The 17,067-nt window shown below is 40.8% G+C and overlaps 1 protein-coding gene across 2 annotated transcripts in view; it reads left to right on the top strand.

The window, feature by feature from the left end:
• kcnab2a (potassium voltage-gated channel subfamily A regulatory beta subunit 2a) overlaps positions 1-17,067 on the top strand; it is a 72,715-nt gene that overhangs the window by 42,912 nt on the left and 12,736 nt on the right. For both annotated transcript variants that reach the window (XM_054616101.1, XM_054616100.1), the window contains one exon: positions 16,834-16,877. In XM_054616101.1, the coding sequence (XP_054472076.1) occupies positions 16,834-16,877 (44 nt within the window). The remainder of the gene's footprint in view (positions 1-16,833; positions 16,878-17,067) is intronic.

Consider the following 17,067-nt stretch of genomic DNA (forward strand, 5'->3'; position numbering starts at 1 on the left):
ACACACACACACACACACACGCACTCCGTTGCCTCGTCACTCCCTTCTCAGGGATGCTATCCTTTTCACTTTGTTACTCAAATCCACACTAATGTTGTTCAATTAAACCCTCAGTAAATGGAACTTTAGCCTCCATTAGACAGCTGGCCAACAGTTACACATGATACAACTGTGGTCATCCTCAGCTTGGTGAGCAGTGCACTAAAAACCATTGCCTGTCACAAACTACATTTTCCTGGCCTGATGCCTGTGGATACGCGCTCTTAAGTAAACGGTTAGAGATGTACACAGGAGAAGGCTGAGCTAGAAGGAGATGAAGCAGTTGAAAATAGGTTATTCTGTGCACCCAGCTTGAAGGACCCTTTGCCTTGAGATGTAATTCCCCTGTTTAATTAAAGAGGATCTCTGAAGTAGAAGCAGTACTACATAGGGCAGAAAGCCAGTGCTTGCTAAACTAGCTTGGACAGATCGGGCCTAGCGCCCTGCAGCAACTCTGGATGCCAGTTCGTGTGCCAATCCCAGCTCTATGGAGGTACCCAGACTGCCCCTGAGAGCAAATTAGTTACACTCACGAATATCAAATTTGGGAGTCCTTTTCCCCTTGCAGTAGCTAAGGGCGTTCTCTCTCTGTTTTTTGTCTAGGCTCACCGCTTAGAATTGATTCTAGCATTCTATTTTCAGAGCTAATTCTGCCGTTGTGGTGAAGGATCACTGCTCATGACGGTGGCCAACTGTACCTTCGCGGTCAGAGTAGATTCTTGCGTTCTGTTGATCAGAACACATTAATTGTCCTCCCCTCTCTGCCAATGAAGTTGCTCAGCTGCAGTATGTGGGCAGTAAGAAAAACCTCCCGTACAGCCAGGACGGACTACTGGGGCTTTATTATGCGATGGCATCATTGATCGCCAACGCTTCTTCTCCATCAGGGCAGAAATGACTAACATTTTAGGTGTGCATGTTTCTGCAGCTTTTTCTTTCTTGTATTGTTAATAAGGGATGTAGTATTGTCAATAAGTGAGGTACATTTCCGCAGCTTTATATTACAGCTGTTTGTTGTGTTTACAGTTGTTGGGCTACGTAGTATCTGAATATTGGTTCCTTTTGTTTTCCTTCTCCGTCTGCACACCACTGAAAAAGAAAGCTGTTGTTTATGAATTCTACTCTGCTGTAGTCGTGATCGCAGAAACACACATGATCAGCTGTATGTCTCCAGCTTTTCCCTCCTCTTCCTCCCCCGCACATTGAATGAAGCATTGGGCCGGGCCCTGTCAGTGCTCTGCATTCACACACACACACTGATTGAGTGTCTGAGAGGGGTCTTAGCAGCTCAGTAGATTTTGGGATAACCACTGAATCAGGCACTTAATCAAGGCATCGAGACGAAGGCCACGACTCAAGGGAGGACATTGTGATAATATGTGTAGAGGGAGGAGATGGATTTCTTTTCTTAACACTGAGATTTGTTCAGCAGCTCTATCTAACAACCAGCTGAGTCCAGCACTAACAATGGTAACTGATGGGATTTGGTTCTCAGGTATTGTTCAATTGTGTCCCCTTGCATTGATACAAAATTACTTATTTTTTTGGTGAAAAACAGTCGTGCATTGGGTTGAGTCACCCTACTGTGCGCACAGTGAACACAATGACACTAATTAGAAATTTAACAGCGGCACTCTAAGGCATTATGTAAAGTTCAGAGTTTCTTATATTTAGTTCAACATCCTTTATGACTGATTTATCTTGTAACGAGCAATGAATAGAGGTTCATTCCAAATGTTCTACTGCGTACTCTGATGAATGTACACAAAGCAGCTAATAGTTCAGGCCAGTAATTGCTCAATACTAGCATTGAGAAAAGAATCCTAATTAAAGTGTGCATGAGAGGACTGGCTGAGATAATACATGTGTAAGCATTTGTTCAGAATGACTTTGACTCTGAGATCACCAGGAGGCCAGGAGGCGATGTGTCCTCTGCAGTGCAGTCTGACGTGTCACGCAAGTGAAAATTTCAGTCCTGAAATCAACACAGAGGTAGTTTATGGAGCTTGAATGTCACGCAGATGAAAGACCTCCCCTTCAGCAATGGCATGACTGAGCTGCATGAGTGTTGAAAAGTGGGCACATTTGGAACAAGGTCGCAGGTTCCTAACAAAAGTGATTTATAAAATGTTTCACCAAACATCTTTTGACTTGACAGCAGTAGGTGTAAACCGTTGAAATGTCTGTCAGGCATGCTCACAGGAACACCTGCTAACATTTGGATTTCTTTCAGAGAACCGTACACGCCATCACGCTGCGATAAAGGTGTCAGTCATCTTTAATGATGGCCTCTTCTCTTTATCTGGTCCTTTGGTCCTTTTTTTGTTTGCCAGATATAGTCAAAGCGAAGGGAACGCATGCTGTCAATTTGAAGAGAGTTGGCAGATGTGCCTGTTGTGAATTATTAAATCATAGTAAGTGTGACAGGCATGGTGTATTGGATTGAGCATATTTGTTGCTCACTCTGTTGGCATATTTTTGTAGCAATTTATAGCTCCTGGTAATTGCAAGGTGTCGGTGTATCGGTGTCATGTGATTTTTACTTTGGATATTTTACAGTAAAGATTGTAAATACAAACTGTTGCAGTATGGTTTGTATCTGGTGATGAGAGTCAGTCAGCTGGATAAAATTTCAGTCGGAGCAATAAGTGGAAATGGTTGTTCCATTGATTTATTAAATGATGGATCACTAGTCTGCTGGATGGTGCATGCTTATATTGATTACTATACAAAACAGTCAATAAATGTGTAGATTTTCAGACGCAGATAAATCAAGGTTCAACAAAGGATTCATAGGGTTTAGCAATGACAAGAAATCAGTCCTCACATGGTTACACATGGTTTCAGTAGCCATGAATAGCTGTGGCGGGGTATTAAATCCTAAACAATATACTGTAGGAAGAAGGTTGTATCTAAATAAATATATAATTTTTCACCTCTGAATATCATAAGGCGAGCCCATGTTGGGGGTAGTGTTCCCATATCTACCTGGGCCTGATTTTTGTAAAGCTTATTTTGTGGTTTTGCTTGGATCACAGCACTAAAACTGCATCTGTGCAGCCTGAGCTCCCGTCCCTAGCCTCGTCCACTTCTCTGCCTTCCCTATGTCACGACTCCTGGGGGCCCTGGCTCAGAGCCGAGTGAATCGCGGCATCACGTTTCCACAGCACTGGCAGTGTCTGCATGGACCGTACCCTGTGGACGCCATGTCTGACTGCTCTCATGCTCAACTGCTTTGTGGAAATTAGTAGAGAGCGAATGTCATCAGCCTCAAATGTGTTCCCCCTCACCCTCACCTTAGTGCAGGACATAACTGCAAAAGGTGGCGAGCCCATCTATCTTTTCCATATGCTGCCTCGGCTGCCACTGTACAGATTGCTTTGCATTGACATTCATGATGGCTCAGTGGCTTCCTTTTAAATCTCTCACACACTTTGTTACAGGAAAGAGCATCTGCAAGGCAGTCCTGAGGCTTGCTTCTCTGCGCTCTTCACAAAGTGTGAAATTTAAATCAGATTTAAGTTGAATTAAACCACCTCTCCCCTCAGGGTTCTATTTAAGTCTAGGAGACCAAAGGTCATAGCTCCAGGAATAGAGCTGTCAGTTAGCAACAGCCTATTTGTTGGATTACCGTGATGGAGGTTGCTTCTTCGTCTGCTTTTTACAATACACGTCTGCTCCTGATGGCATCTCTTTTAATTATCTCCTTGGCACACTAGCTGGTCCTCTCAGATAAGCTTCACTATTATATTACTGGGAGGGTGTGTCTAATCTACTGTCTCTTCAATCTGCAGCCATTGTTGCATTTAGTCCAATTACCGTGGTGTTTACTTTCAACCTCCAACCATTATCATTTTTTTACCACTCACCTCGTCTAAGAATGCTCTCATTGTTCATTAGGTGAGTATCTAGTAACCATTAATAACAGATGTTGTACAGGACAGTATTCAGGCATTTTATCCTGCAACATTAATTATTTTCTAAGTTGAGGAATATACAAGATTTAAAAAAAAAAATTGTATCACAAGGATTTAAGCAGCATAAACAAAGACAGCGTGCCAGTTCTTCAGTCTCAGACAGCCCTGCCTTTAACATGTATTAACACAGATAAAGTTACATAATGAATATTTCATGGGCAGTTGAACACACCCACGTGAGAGCCCCCTTTTCCGGAGCCATAGGCTGTTGCAAAGTCCTGACCAGGGAGTATTCAGCTTCCCCTTTTTGTTCTGAAACAAATAACTGTATTAGTACTGCAGGGCATCAGACGGACAAGAGAAAACAATAACAAATGCACTACCCTTTTCTTAAGAATGCTGCTGTAAACACAGCAGATTTCAATGCCTTGCTCTCTCTGTAGCACTCTGAATATTCCTCCTCATAGCTCCTCTTCATATCCCTCCCACCACATTCCCTCCCTCCCTCCCTCCTCTCTCTCTCTCTCTCTCTCTCTCTCTCTCTCTCTCTCTCTCTCTCCTCCCATCTCTTGCCTGTGTGCACCGTGCAGCTTTATGCTGAGCACAAGGCATACAGATGTAAGTTTTAGCCAGGCAGCGGCCAGAGCTGGCAAGTGAATATGAGGCTGCCCTTTTTCTACATGCAGTAGTATTCAGTAGAATATCCAGCAGCCAGCACAACTGTCAAGGCGGACTCAGAAGGCGAGATGAAAACCTCCTGGAACTGTGTGTTCGTGTTTTATTCTCTCCATCCTTTTGTGTGGATCTATGCGTTTCCACTCTTAAAGCTTGGCAGCAAGAGGTGTTATCTCTAGCACTGAGCTCAGCTTTAAAAGGAAATTGCAAGACTCTAAATCTGTCTGTCAGCCTCTGATGAGCCTCTGATTAAAAGATAAAGCGAGAGGAGGAAAACCCGGATGAATCAAGGAAAAACTTGCAGGCGGAATTTACGCTTTTTGCTTTGTTGATTTTTGGGACTCTGTTTTTTTTAAATATTTAGATTTTTCTTTTATTTAAAGCTTCGTACTTGACCTGCGTTTTACGTATCTGAATTATGCAGTGATTGCATATTTGATTCTCACCGCTGAGACAGAGATGCTGTATCGTTGTGCTTGGATTTGGACTTCCTTTGAGAGGATTTTGTTTTCACCTGATCAGCGATCCTTTACTGTTTGAATCCATCCTGATCTGCCCTCCCACCCTCCTGCCCCTCTTTTTTTTCCTACTGAACATTGTGAGCTTAGTCACTTTTTTTCTAACGGAGGCACGGTGTGTGAGGCACGGTGTGTGAGGCTGGATTTGGAGTAGTTGGCTCCTTCAGACTGAACTGTCTCACGCTCTTCAGGGTCCTCAAACATTTTACCTCTGGGACTTTGTCTTACCTGACTTAACAAGCAAAGAGTTTAATTAGACCTTCTATTGGGACGGACGGCCAAAAGCCAGGATGCAGGTGTCCTTAGTGTGCACGGACCACCGTGGGGGGGTGAGTCGCACCACGGAAGACCGGCTAAATCGTCAGAACGCCAACAGCCCCAGCACAGGCACCCGCAGCAAGTTCAGAGCAGTGGCGATGGTGGCCCGCAGTCTTGGACAACTCTCTGTTCAGAGCGTGCCTTCCTCCAGCGAGCAGAGCATTAAGACTGGCATGAAGTATAGGTAGGGCATGTCTGAACTAACAGGATGCTTTACATTTGGCCATAAAACCTTGCTAACATTTTTCAATTCAACTTACACTGCAGGATTTTCGCTCCCACTGCTAAAAGTATATTTTGAATCATCAAATTCTTCGTGGCTCAGGCTACAATTCATCACAGAGAGAACTGGCTGTTTGTCCAATTTGCTATTGAACACTAGTTTTTCTTCCTTACTCCTCCTTGACAGAACTGCCAAACCCCACCTGTTAAAGATTGATGACCATTATTATGACAGTAGCTAATTAGTTAACATTCCCGCTCACTCCTCAAAAATAGCAAGATCTCAGATGACATTTTTTTGCAATTTATATTTTTATCTGATCTTAGTTCTTAAGCGGTAAAACTCGTTGGCATTTAATTTGCTTGTGGCCATTGATGTCTAATCTGTTCTGTGCAGGAGTGCCAAACAAGCACTGAAAACAAAGTACAATAAGCTGCATTTGTTAAGCTTTAAAGGGGGAAACTGATTAGTGTTTTTCCCAGATTAGTCTAGAAACTACAATAATACTATTATCATGAAAACTTTAGTTTGTTTACCTCATACTGATAATCCCGTAGTTTTCCATTTATCATAGTGTGGGTTTATATTTATTATAATCACTGCAGATCCTTTTGTTGAACTTGTAACAGAAATATTAAAATCACATATTTTTCAATTATTGACTCAAAAGCTACATTGAGTCAGTTACTATTCAAATAACCCTTGTTGTCATATTAAAGAGAGCTGTGAAAAAAACCAACACTTTGCATAATGATAGCTTGTATCATTGTATGTTGACATGTTGCTGCATTGAATATCTATCAAACCACTTAAATCAGTTGATTACTGATTACAGCTCTATAATAGTATTTACACTTCTGTAGCATTCATTCTGACAAAAGGTTTAGTATTTTATTGAATAAAATTGATTGAGCCTCTTTTTGTGTAGAAACCCAAAGGGACATAAAGACTAATGACTGTTTCTACCATACCCCATATATTTAACAGTGTACTTTAACAGTATTCTATTTGTGTGGTGAATTACTCTAATTAGTGCAGATTTTACACAATGGCTGAAAAAGGAGTAGATTATGAAGTGGAAAGAGAGCGAGGAGACCGAGAGACGGCACCAGATATGTAGCAATTTTAGATAAATACATGTACTTTAAATGTAAATTTGGAGCAAGAGTGCATAAAAAAGCATCAGAATAGAGCTTGTTTATCAAAAACAATGAACCCCACATAACGATTACCAATTCAACCCCTGAATATACGTATTTCCAGTATGTTTTCATTTATACTCTATTCATTCTTTTCAAGCAACTTAATCATTTATAAAAATATTGATAATATTGGAACTTCCATATCTCTAGCCTTGGTTTGAATAGTGATGTCACGGAGGCATACTGTCTTTTTGTTAAAAGACGTTGCTAGTTCTGATGATAGAAAATGAATATCACTGAACACACTTCTTGACTGGAGAGTGATATTATATATGATGTGCGGATATTTGTTTCTGTTTGTATCAAAGCTGCAGCAGAAGAGCCTCCATCAGAAGCTTGTGAGCTGTTTTCTTGTTTTTAACCATTTTATTGCACACATTTTCTACAAGAGCATATTGTTGTATATTCATACTGTGCTCTTTATAGGATTGTCATTAAAGTAGTAGATGACTTGATTTCCAATAGAACTATTAATATTGAAGTCAACTGATTATCTTTTTAAATACTGTTTTTCAAGTCCCAAAACCCCCCCGAAAACTTAAAGGTGATGTTGTGCCTTTAAAGCAGCATCAACTTTCTGGGGGTTGAAAAATTTGTGCTAAATTGACTGCAAAATGAAGACTGGGTGTTTTATTTGAGGAAACACATTACCCACCCTGAGTAGTGTTGTCAGATGGGACATAGCAATCCTTTACATCTGATTTGCCAGCGGCAGCCACGCCATGTTGGTTCACTGTCATTATTGAGGCTAATGATATTGAATGAGTAAAATCATTTTCAGCTTGCGAGGCCGGCGGCTGTTTGTGTTCTTCGCTTCCCCAGTGAAGTCCAAAGTACATAACGGGCTCTGTGTTTGTGAACCGGACTTGCATCTGATGTAAACTGAAGGTAATGTAGGCCTAAATGCAGCGCGAGGCTCAGAGATGCATGCACCGAGGATACGACATTGTGTTTTTGTTGTTTTTGAAGAGATGCGGATGAAAGGGAAGGAAGGAGAGAGTGAAAGAAAGAAAGGAGAGAGTGCTAAGGTTAATGCTGGTGTAGGCACTATGCCCAAGAGGAAGTACAGTAGGCTGGAGTGATCTGTGCAAATGTCACTGTGTATCTTTCAAACATGCCTCTCAGAGTTTAAGCTTTCAACCCTTCTTACATGGCTAACATTTATCTTTTCATCCCTATGCCCAAGTGATTTTTTTTTTCTCTCCGTTAAATTCAGTTTGGAGTTTTTCATTTCGCCATTTTGACAGTTGAGGAGGTAAGCGGTTTCATAACTGTTCCCCAAAATAATATATTTAAAGCTTATCCACCCAGCAAAACTTTCCACGATTATCCACACTGCAGAATGGCGGCTCTGCAATTCAGATCAGCCTCATTTGCGTCCACTCTGTTTCCTCGAATGGAAGCCTTGAGCTCGAATCAAGTCCGTCAGTCTTCTTCCATGGGCAAGGATGCATTTTAGGTTGGAAGTGACCTTCACAAGGTCGAGGAAACCATCAAAGTGAAGATCTTTTCAAGGTCTATGTAAGAAATGCGGCAGCTTTTGGTAGGCTGCCTCACCACAGACTGAGCCACTCTGTAATGTGACACCGGGCCTTCATGATATGACTTAAAATCATCAAGCTTGACTGTGCGAGCCTGCACCTCCTCCAAGGAATGATTAAATGGTTTCAGTCAGGACTGAATTAATGATGCACACAAAATGGCTTATGATTATGTAAAGTAGTCTTGCTCAGGGAATGGAAGAATATCTGTGAGATTGGGAAGGCAGTGCAGGTAAAGCCCCTGCTTTTCACAGTCTGGTTATCAGCTTTTCTTTCAAGCAACCCAAACCCAGGAAGGGTCCTGAGGCGCTGCAAATAAACTGCTGAAAGGTGATGCCGAGGTGAATACGTTTTTGGTTGGACTGCCATTTTTGTACTTTTGTCATTTTAAACTTCTCTGGATGACATTTGTGCTCTAGGAGGGTTATATTTTTTTTGTCAACGCATATAAATATTTTTGTCACAGTTTGTATTAGCTCCACAGTTCTGCTGTATTGCACTCGGTATCGTTTACTGCAGTGGCAATGTAAATCAGAGCTGACTCACCTCCTCTCCTGGTGTAAATCTACAAGTAAGTCGCCTGAGCCCAGATTGTCAGTAGGATTCCTCACATCTCCTGAGGTCCCCTTTTATTTGTAAAGTTGACGGTGAATCACAGCAACAGTAAATAGTTACAGGCAGTGTTGTGTAAGCGGATGGCATTTAAATCCCATCACTGTGTTGTGTGAAGCTGTGAAAATCACAGATACAAGACACTACTTAAAAAGGGCTGTCCCACCAGTTATGTTTTAATCTAGTGCACTTTGAAGTATCCTGATTTAACAGATGGACGAATTTATACAGACAGAAATGGGAGCAGACTCTCAAAGATGTACAAATGACAAACGTCTGCTTATAAATGATTAGACCACAGGTTTAATGTTTCCTTATTGTATTAGCTGTAATTGCAGAGGGGAAATCGAATTGTGGTTACTAAATTATAGGATTTATTTTTTTTGCCCTTTTAAGGGATTTTCTTACAGTATCTTTTCAGTATTTTGTTACACAAATGCAAAAGCAAGCATGCATCGCTCAGGCTTTGGGTGACAAAAGCTGTGGGTGTGAGATTTGGGGCGTCATGAGTGTGGGTGCATGCTGGGACGTTTTCCTGCATTCTGAGGGCTCTTCATCAGGGAACCAGCTTTCTACAGCCTGCACTCCCCCTTGAAATATGAATCATAAATACACCGTGGTAGTTGAACAGAGCACACATACAGGAGCCGCTCTAATGTTAATACTTAGACTCATCCACAGCACAGATTTCAGGCCCACAGTAGCCACTTAGGTACCATCTTAAATGTGTACAGAACATACACCATCTGTTTGCTCTGGGCGTGTGGAGAGAAACGCTGCCAAACAGTGGGATGGTTCATTTATTGATGTGGGCTTGAGTTTCACTGTATGCACTGTCTGTGTTGGTGTGTAAGAAAGCGAGTGAGATGGGAGGGGCTGTTGTGAAATATTTTGCTTATGTGCCTATAAGCGTGTCTGCATGTGACACATTTGCGTTATGTTGAAGGAGAAAATGAAGACAGCTGTTCCTTCTTTGCTTCACTGATAGACTTTAATTAGAGCCTGTGTGTGTGTGTGTGTGTGTGTGTGTGTGTGTGTGTGTGTGTGTGTGTGTGTGTGTGTGTGTGTGTGTGTGTGTGTGTGTGTGTGTGTGTGTGTGTGTGTGTGTGTGTGTGTGTGTGTGTGTGTGTGAGTATTTCTTAGCACCACTCATTTCTCTCTGCATGGTATTTTCTTAAATTCTCTAGAAATATCCCAGATTTATTATTTATATTGTGGATTGCCAAGAAGAGGCTAGTCCTTTATTCACTCATCTGAATAGAAGTCAGTCAGTTTATACGGTTTCATAATATATGTGGGCAGGAATTTTCTTTTACTTAATAATGACTTTGTCCAAAGTTCCGTACATATGCACACAGTTATGTGTCTTAATGCTCTGTGTCAGATTATTATATTTATAAAGCTGCCACATTAGGCCTTTATTCTGCCTAAAGTGGGAGTTTAGATTTACAAATGAGCACCAAATCAACAGACTGGTTTTGACAGCAAAATTTGTGTTAAGCATTCCTTTCTGCATGGGAAGCGCTTGAACTGCATGTTATGTAATGTGTGATTGAGGAAATAATGTAGCACAAGTAGACGTGAGGCTGCACTGTACCGGAAAGTAAGAGAAAAGGCCAGCAGGAGAAAAATCCCATTTATCCTGCAGCATCATGCTTAGTATATTTAACCTCCACATTTTTTTAATTAGGCAGCTGGCAGTTTGCTTTAAATCAATACAGGGGCCAACCCAATCTCATTTTCATCAGCAAAGTGGTCTTTGGTCTTGACTGTTTGGACAATATAAAATGCCAAAAAAGTGAAAATTGTCCATAACAATTCCCCAAAGCCCACGATGACGTCTTGGAATGTCTTGTTTTGTCTAACCAACTGTCCAAAATCCAGATTAACAATCATAGAAGACTAAGTAACTCAGAAACTATTGAAGTTAAAGAGGTGGATACCAGAGAATTTGGCATACTTTAACTCAAACACTGACTCAAAACAATACACTTATCAGTAAATTGCCTAATTGTTGCAGCTCTCTGTCATTTTATTTGCTTCCTTCTTTCAATGCATCAAATTAATTTTTGTTTGATATCTTTTAGACATTTACAAAAAAATATATTTAATCAAATATTGGATTTTTGGATTTTGTGGCATTTTTTCAGTAAACGTACTCTTGCAGTATCTTTTCGCTATGATAGCCATTTTTAAAACATGTCAGGATGTTGCAGCACAGCTCACTGTGAGATAACAGATACCGTATTAGAAAAAATGCTAAGACTGGGAACCCTCAGGTTCTAGTGAGTTTCTCCCTCGTTCCTCTCAAGCGTATAGCAGAAGATTTTCCATCCCTGTGGGCACTGCCAGATTTATCCCCAGACAAGAGCGTTTGAAAACACCTGAGTTAGAAGAAAAACAAATTCAGCCTCAGGAAAACCCTCTGAGCCGGCAATCTGTTTATGCCCAAGTAAAAAAAGAAATAAACTGCCATTGACAACTGTCTTTAAAGTCCCAGTGAGTCAAAGTTAGAGTGGCTGTAGCTTCTATTCTTTGAAAATTCATCAGTGTGACAGAATGGTTGATTGATGACATGTAGCCTGGAAGTAATGATATTTAATTTGTATTACTGACAACTACATATATGTTGCAATGCTGTGAAAAAATTGTAACATCCAACATGCATTCGTTGAAACAGTCTAGGATCGATGTGGTGCTTGTATTTGACCAAAGACCTGCCTTTATGTCTGTAAGAACACACTTAGTTTAGTGTTGACTGGACTATAATGTCATCTTAACCCGACAACACTTAAAGAGAATCATGGCCGACACTAAAGGGGAATTTTCCAACAGCAAAAAAAGAATTGTCCCTGCTATGCTTGTGAAAGTTTAAAGAATTTTCTCAGCTATAGCTTCGTCCAGATCTTTTTATGGGTTTTTTTGTGCATTTTCGTGCACAAATACATGAAGAGTCTGTTTGAAATCTTCACAAGATAACAGATCTCAGGGTCAGAGGTAGTTTAAGACTTGTTATGTATTTTATGTTGCCTATACATATCATGTAATGTGCATGTTTCAAGGCCTGAAAGACACAAGATTGGTGATTTGTTAGGCCCTTAGACAATTACAATTTAGAAGATCTGTTGTGCGGGTATAGCCATGTGTGGAGGTATGAACTTTAGATTTAGATGAGAGGTTAAATCTAAATTCCACTCTCTTGCCCGCCCATTAAGTATGAAACTAGAGCCAGCAGCTCTAGCTGTCAAAAGTTTTACAAAAAGTGTTGTCACTGTGAGGTTTAAAACAACAGGAAAAAGCCTTTATCCAATCACCTCCAGTCACAACTTGCACCCCAGCAAATCCATATTGGGCTTGATCTGAAACAAGGATTGAGTTCTTGTGTTTTGAGTTTCAAAAAGGTCATCCAGCTCACAGCGAGTAAATAGAGCCTCATGTCAGAAACCATCCAACAGCGCTAATGGCATTCGGTCTGTTGGTTTTTCTGAAGTTGAAGCCACGATGGAGGTAGTATTAATAGTTCTGCTTGGTGAACATATCTCTCAACACATTCCTCTTTACAGCTCTGTGACCTTGTTTCCTCATTCATCACCCTGTCCTGTCCTGTCCTGTCCGCTGACATTGACTGACTCCATTCCGACTCCATTCCTCCCCGATGCTGTACTCTCACACTGTACCGAGACTAAACTATACCACCGTTTGGCACCATTTTATATCCACACGCCCAGAGCAAACTCTTAACTAGAGAAGGGATGTAGTGTTTCTCCTACAGTAGTATAAATACCTCTACCATTGTTTTAAAACACAAAATTAGAGCAGATTTGACATGATAGGCATTTAGTTGATGCCCTGTATAAGTCATGATTTAAAGGGTGCAACAGTAGTCTCATCACCAACTGGCATTCTGAGAATGTGTTGTTTTTGCTAGAACAGTAGATGTGTCTTTAGCAGGTTCTTTACCTTCTTGCTAATTAAACAGGAAAATGTCCTCTGGCTAGTTGGTTATAACATTTGATTTAACCATGATTTTATAGTTTGACAGCAAGATCATGAGATATTTGGGTTGTCCTTATCTCCACTGTCTCTGGTACTTCTAGTTGAAATTTCAAGTGATTGATGCGTGTCATTGTGTCTTTCAGGATTTTTCTTTTGTCTTGATCGGTCTGAGAAGTGTCACTACAGTGTTTGTTTAACGGTATTTGATTGGCCCAAGGGAGTGATTGTCTGTCAGTCATGGAAAACGACACATTTAAGACTTTGAATAGAAAATGTCAGGCTACATCAACATTTACACCAGTTTTTTATTGTGTTGTGTCACAGCAGTTTGAAACGGCTCCCACCTTCATCTTAAAACTCTGTTCATATGTCAGAGTGTTTAAAGTAACACAATATAAATATATGTTTTTCATATTTGTCCACTGTATGAGCGAACAGTCAGTTTTGTGTTGGTCATTCAGTGGTGATCGTGCAGTTTTCATGCGTGTTGTGCATGTGCCTTGTATCAATGACGAGCATCTCATAGTGCTTGTTATTTATCTGTCTTTGAATGTTTGTCTTTGTTTGGTTAGTAAAATGTTTTTTACTTTTCAGGATATTATTTGGATTCCATATTGACTCATCATCATGCAGTTAGCAGTTCTTAAATATATCACTAACTATTGGCAAGAATAAAAATAATATATCTTTCTTTTATTCCTATTTCGTATTTTTCTTCCAGAGACAAAAACCCAATTATAAAAAATCGATCAGTAATACATGACTGAAAGGTCAGGTGACCTCCTGTTCGCCCCTGTTGACCTTAAAGGAAAATAACCTTCACTATTTACCACAAGTCAGCTTTCATCAATGGCATCCAAAGTCATCAGCAGAGCAGATAGATTGACATAGACCAGCAGGATTCAATGTGTCAAGCTGAAGTGAAATGGAATCTGTGTGTAAACAAGCCCCAAATAGCTCTCCAAGCCACCCTTAATCAAATAAACCAACATAACAAAATGAAAAACCTTGACTTGTGCACTTGGACTTCGGGCTACTGGGATTAGAAGGCTAATGTGAACTTAGAGAAAGGTTATCTAGTATTTCAAAGTAAACAACCGGACTGGACATGTGCTATGGTCACTACGTGTCTCATCAGGCTCCGTCCCTGCGGCTGCAGTGCTGTGGCGGTCCGCTGCTGTGCTGTGCCTGTCTCCTTCATTATTGAGGAGGGTGTGAGAGATGACTTTACTGTTGTGGTTCATGTATGCTGAGGCTCAGCGGCAACCTGACACCTGGCTGCTTACAGGACCTGACAGAGGGTCTATGCAGCAACGCACAATGCAGTATTCAAGGCCAGTCTAGTAAAATATTGAACACAACAATGTGCTGACAAAGGGATATTCTTACAATAAGCACAAATTCAACGTCAGAGCTGTGTATTCTGATATCCCGGTTACTTTTTGTTTAAATGCACTTGTTCTGTACATGCAGTGTTCACGTGTAAAGCATGCTTACGCAACACTTGCACTGTAAGCTTCGCTTTGTGATAAGCCCTAACATGCTGATGAAAATCGTGAAGCAACTTGTGAAGCATGTGTATCTAGCTGCTCCTAGTTTAAAGTATCTCATTAGACATGTTTTCTATGCATCTCTTTTTCTGAACATGCTTGTGCACCATGTTTAAACACATTAAGCAACACTAATTCATTTAATCACATTAGGTGTTTAAATCTGAAAGAGTGCAAGGCTTAAAAAAGACTTGGTGCTGATGTACAGTTGTACTCTAAACTCTACTAACGGGTTCAGTCGGCTGAATTTAAAAGAAAGAAGCTGTTTTGCATCGAACAAATATTTCCGTTCGTCATTAAAAACACTAGCAAATATTCTCCATTAACAATTTTGGTCAGTAAGCTGCTTTTGGTTTTGGTTATCTCTGTTTGTGACGTTGAGCAGCAGCCACCCCGAGGGGTTATTTAACTCATGCAATTAAGTGGCAGTTAATTGTAGATCAGCTCTAGTGGTTTGCCAGAGGGGGCTTGTGTTAACCTTGTCACACTGGTGCACAGTTAGGGCATGTGGTCCCACTGGATTCCCTTATCTCTCTCGTCTCCCTCATGACTGACTGTGTTTGCTTATAAATCAGCAGGCTCCTATACGTGACATCATCGCGCTCTCGGATTCAATCTATAACTCGATTACAGACCTCACTGACCAGATCAGATTTTTTTAATTAAGCTTTTTGTTGTAACTATGTTTGACCCAAATACTTTACTTGCAGAATAGACAAACTGGATATGATTTAATGATTTTTTTAATATCACTCGATCTCACTGAAACCTCTGATGGTTGAAGGTTGACTTTTGTTGTGATTTGATATACCCTGAGTGAGAAAACAAAGAGTACAAATGAGAGGCGAGACTCTGCCAGCATCCATGGTGGTTCAGTGAAGAAAGAGTGGAACTAATGTGGTTGCCTGATGAAGCGAACATTCAACTGGATTAACTCAACGAAAATGGAAAGTGTATAAACATTCATCGAAGAGAAAACTTAAAACATTTAAAAAGCCTTTTTTTGTTTCACTTTAACACAAATGTAGCCCACTACTTAGAGGACATGTGATACTGTTGAGATTTCCATATTTATTTTAAACGGTTTAATCATTTTTTATTTTATTTTTTTTGCGACTGTGTTCAGACCACATTGAAGTGTTTTGTTAGTCAGCGCAGCAATTCAGCAATTTTATCATGGCTTCACAAAACACCCCCACACACACACGCACAGTCCCACTCGAACATGCAGTCACAAGCGCAGTCATATAACACACACACACATCTGCACACACAGAGCACACCTATCCTCTGTCTCCCTCTTTACTCCTTTTCATTTCATCGGTATTTCTATACAGGCAGTCTTATAAAAATATATTACATATCCTCCCACTCGCTCACTTTGACTCCTGCACATGTTACATAATCTCTGATGCCACATTTCTTTTATCTCTCTCCACTGGCAGCTTATTTCTTGAAATAGGTTGACCAGAGGTAGCACACTTCTATATGTATGTCTAATCATCTCTACGATCATGGATAAAATGAAACTATTACAGTCTGAAGATAAACTCCAGCTTCCTACTGAAAAAGAATACAGCAGCAAATTCAACCAGATTCGTTATTTCAGTGTTGCCTTTTAGCTAGGAGCTATGGATGTCTTAGAGAAGTTTAAAAGTTCCCACAAAAGAACTAAAGCGATGCTATGATTGTCAGCAGAGGGGTCTGTCTGCACAGTGGAAGGCTCAGAGACGCCAGCTTTAGGAGCAACTTGTTGTCAGTAGTCGAGCTTCCGTGTTGCTGTGGGGGGATTTTAGTCAGATGGGGGCTAAGGGATCCTGGTGTGCTGTGAGAAATTTCAGTGGATGCCATGGTGGGCCTGCTTAAGACCCACTTCCTCTCCCTGACATTTCACTGCACACACACACACACACACACACACAACCTCATCGTCAGCACACATGTTACTGTCCCTCCTAAGGTATACAACATACTGTACATGTGTCAGCACTGACATCCGTACAAAACCCCTGTTCTTCTCAGCTTCCATAACTTTAAGCTTCCACTGCAGTAACAGGCTTTCCTCACATTACAGAGGAGTGATGGGGTTGTTTATTTATTTATCAACCACTCAATCAAAGTTACAAATGAGGCTTAAAGTCCTACTTTAATGGTCATAGCTGCCGCAGGAGTGCAAAATACCACAAATCACTGCCACCTTGGTGCTGCATTAATGTTGATGTGATTCTCTCTGTTTTGACAGAAACCTTGGGAAGTCAGGTCTGCGGGTGTCCTGCCTTGGATTAGGTAAGAAACTTTTTGATCATCAGACACACTGAGAAGTTTGCTGCACAACCAAAGATTTTGTCAAGCAGATATGTGAGGGGAATTTGTAACTATCTTCAAATATGAAGAAAAGAATGTTCAGCCGGAAGATCCAGTTGTAGAATTGACTCAATTATACAATCCAATATTATCCTTTTTTAAGCTAGATCTT

Source organism: Anoplopoma fimbria, chromosome 17, assembly GCF_027596085.1.
Source record: "Anoplopoma fimbria isolate UVic2021 breed Golden Eagle Sablefish chromosome 17, Afim_UVic_2022, whole genome shotgun sequence".
Taxonomy (NCBI): Eukaryota; Metazoa; Chordata; class Actinopteri; order Perciformes; family Anoplopomatidae; genus Anoplopoma; species Anoplopoma fimbria.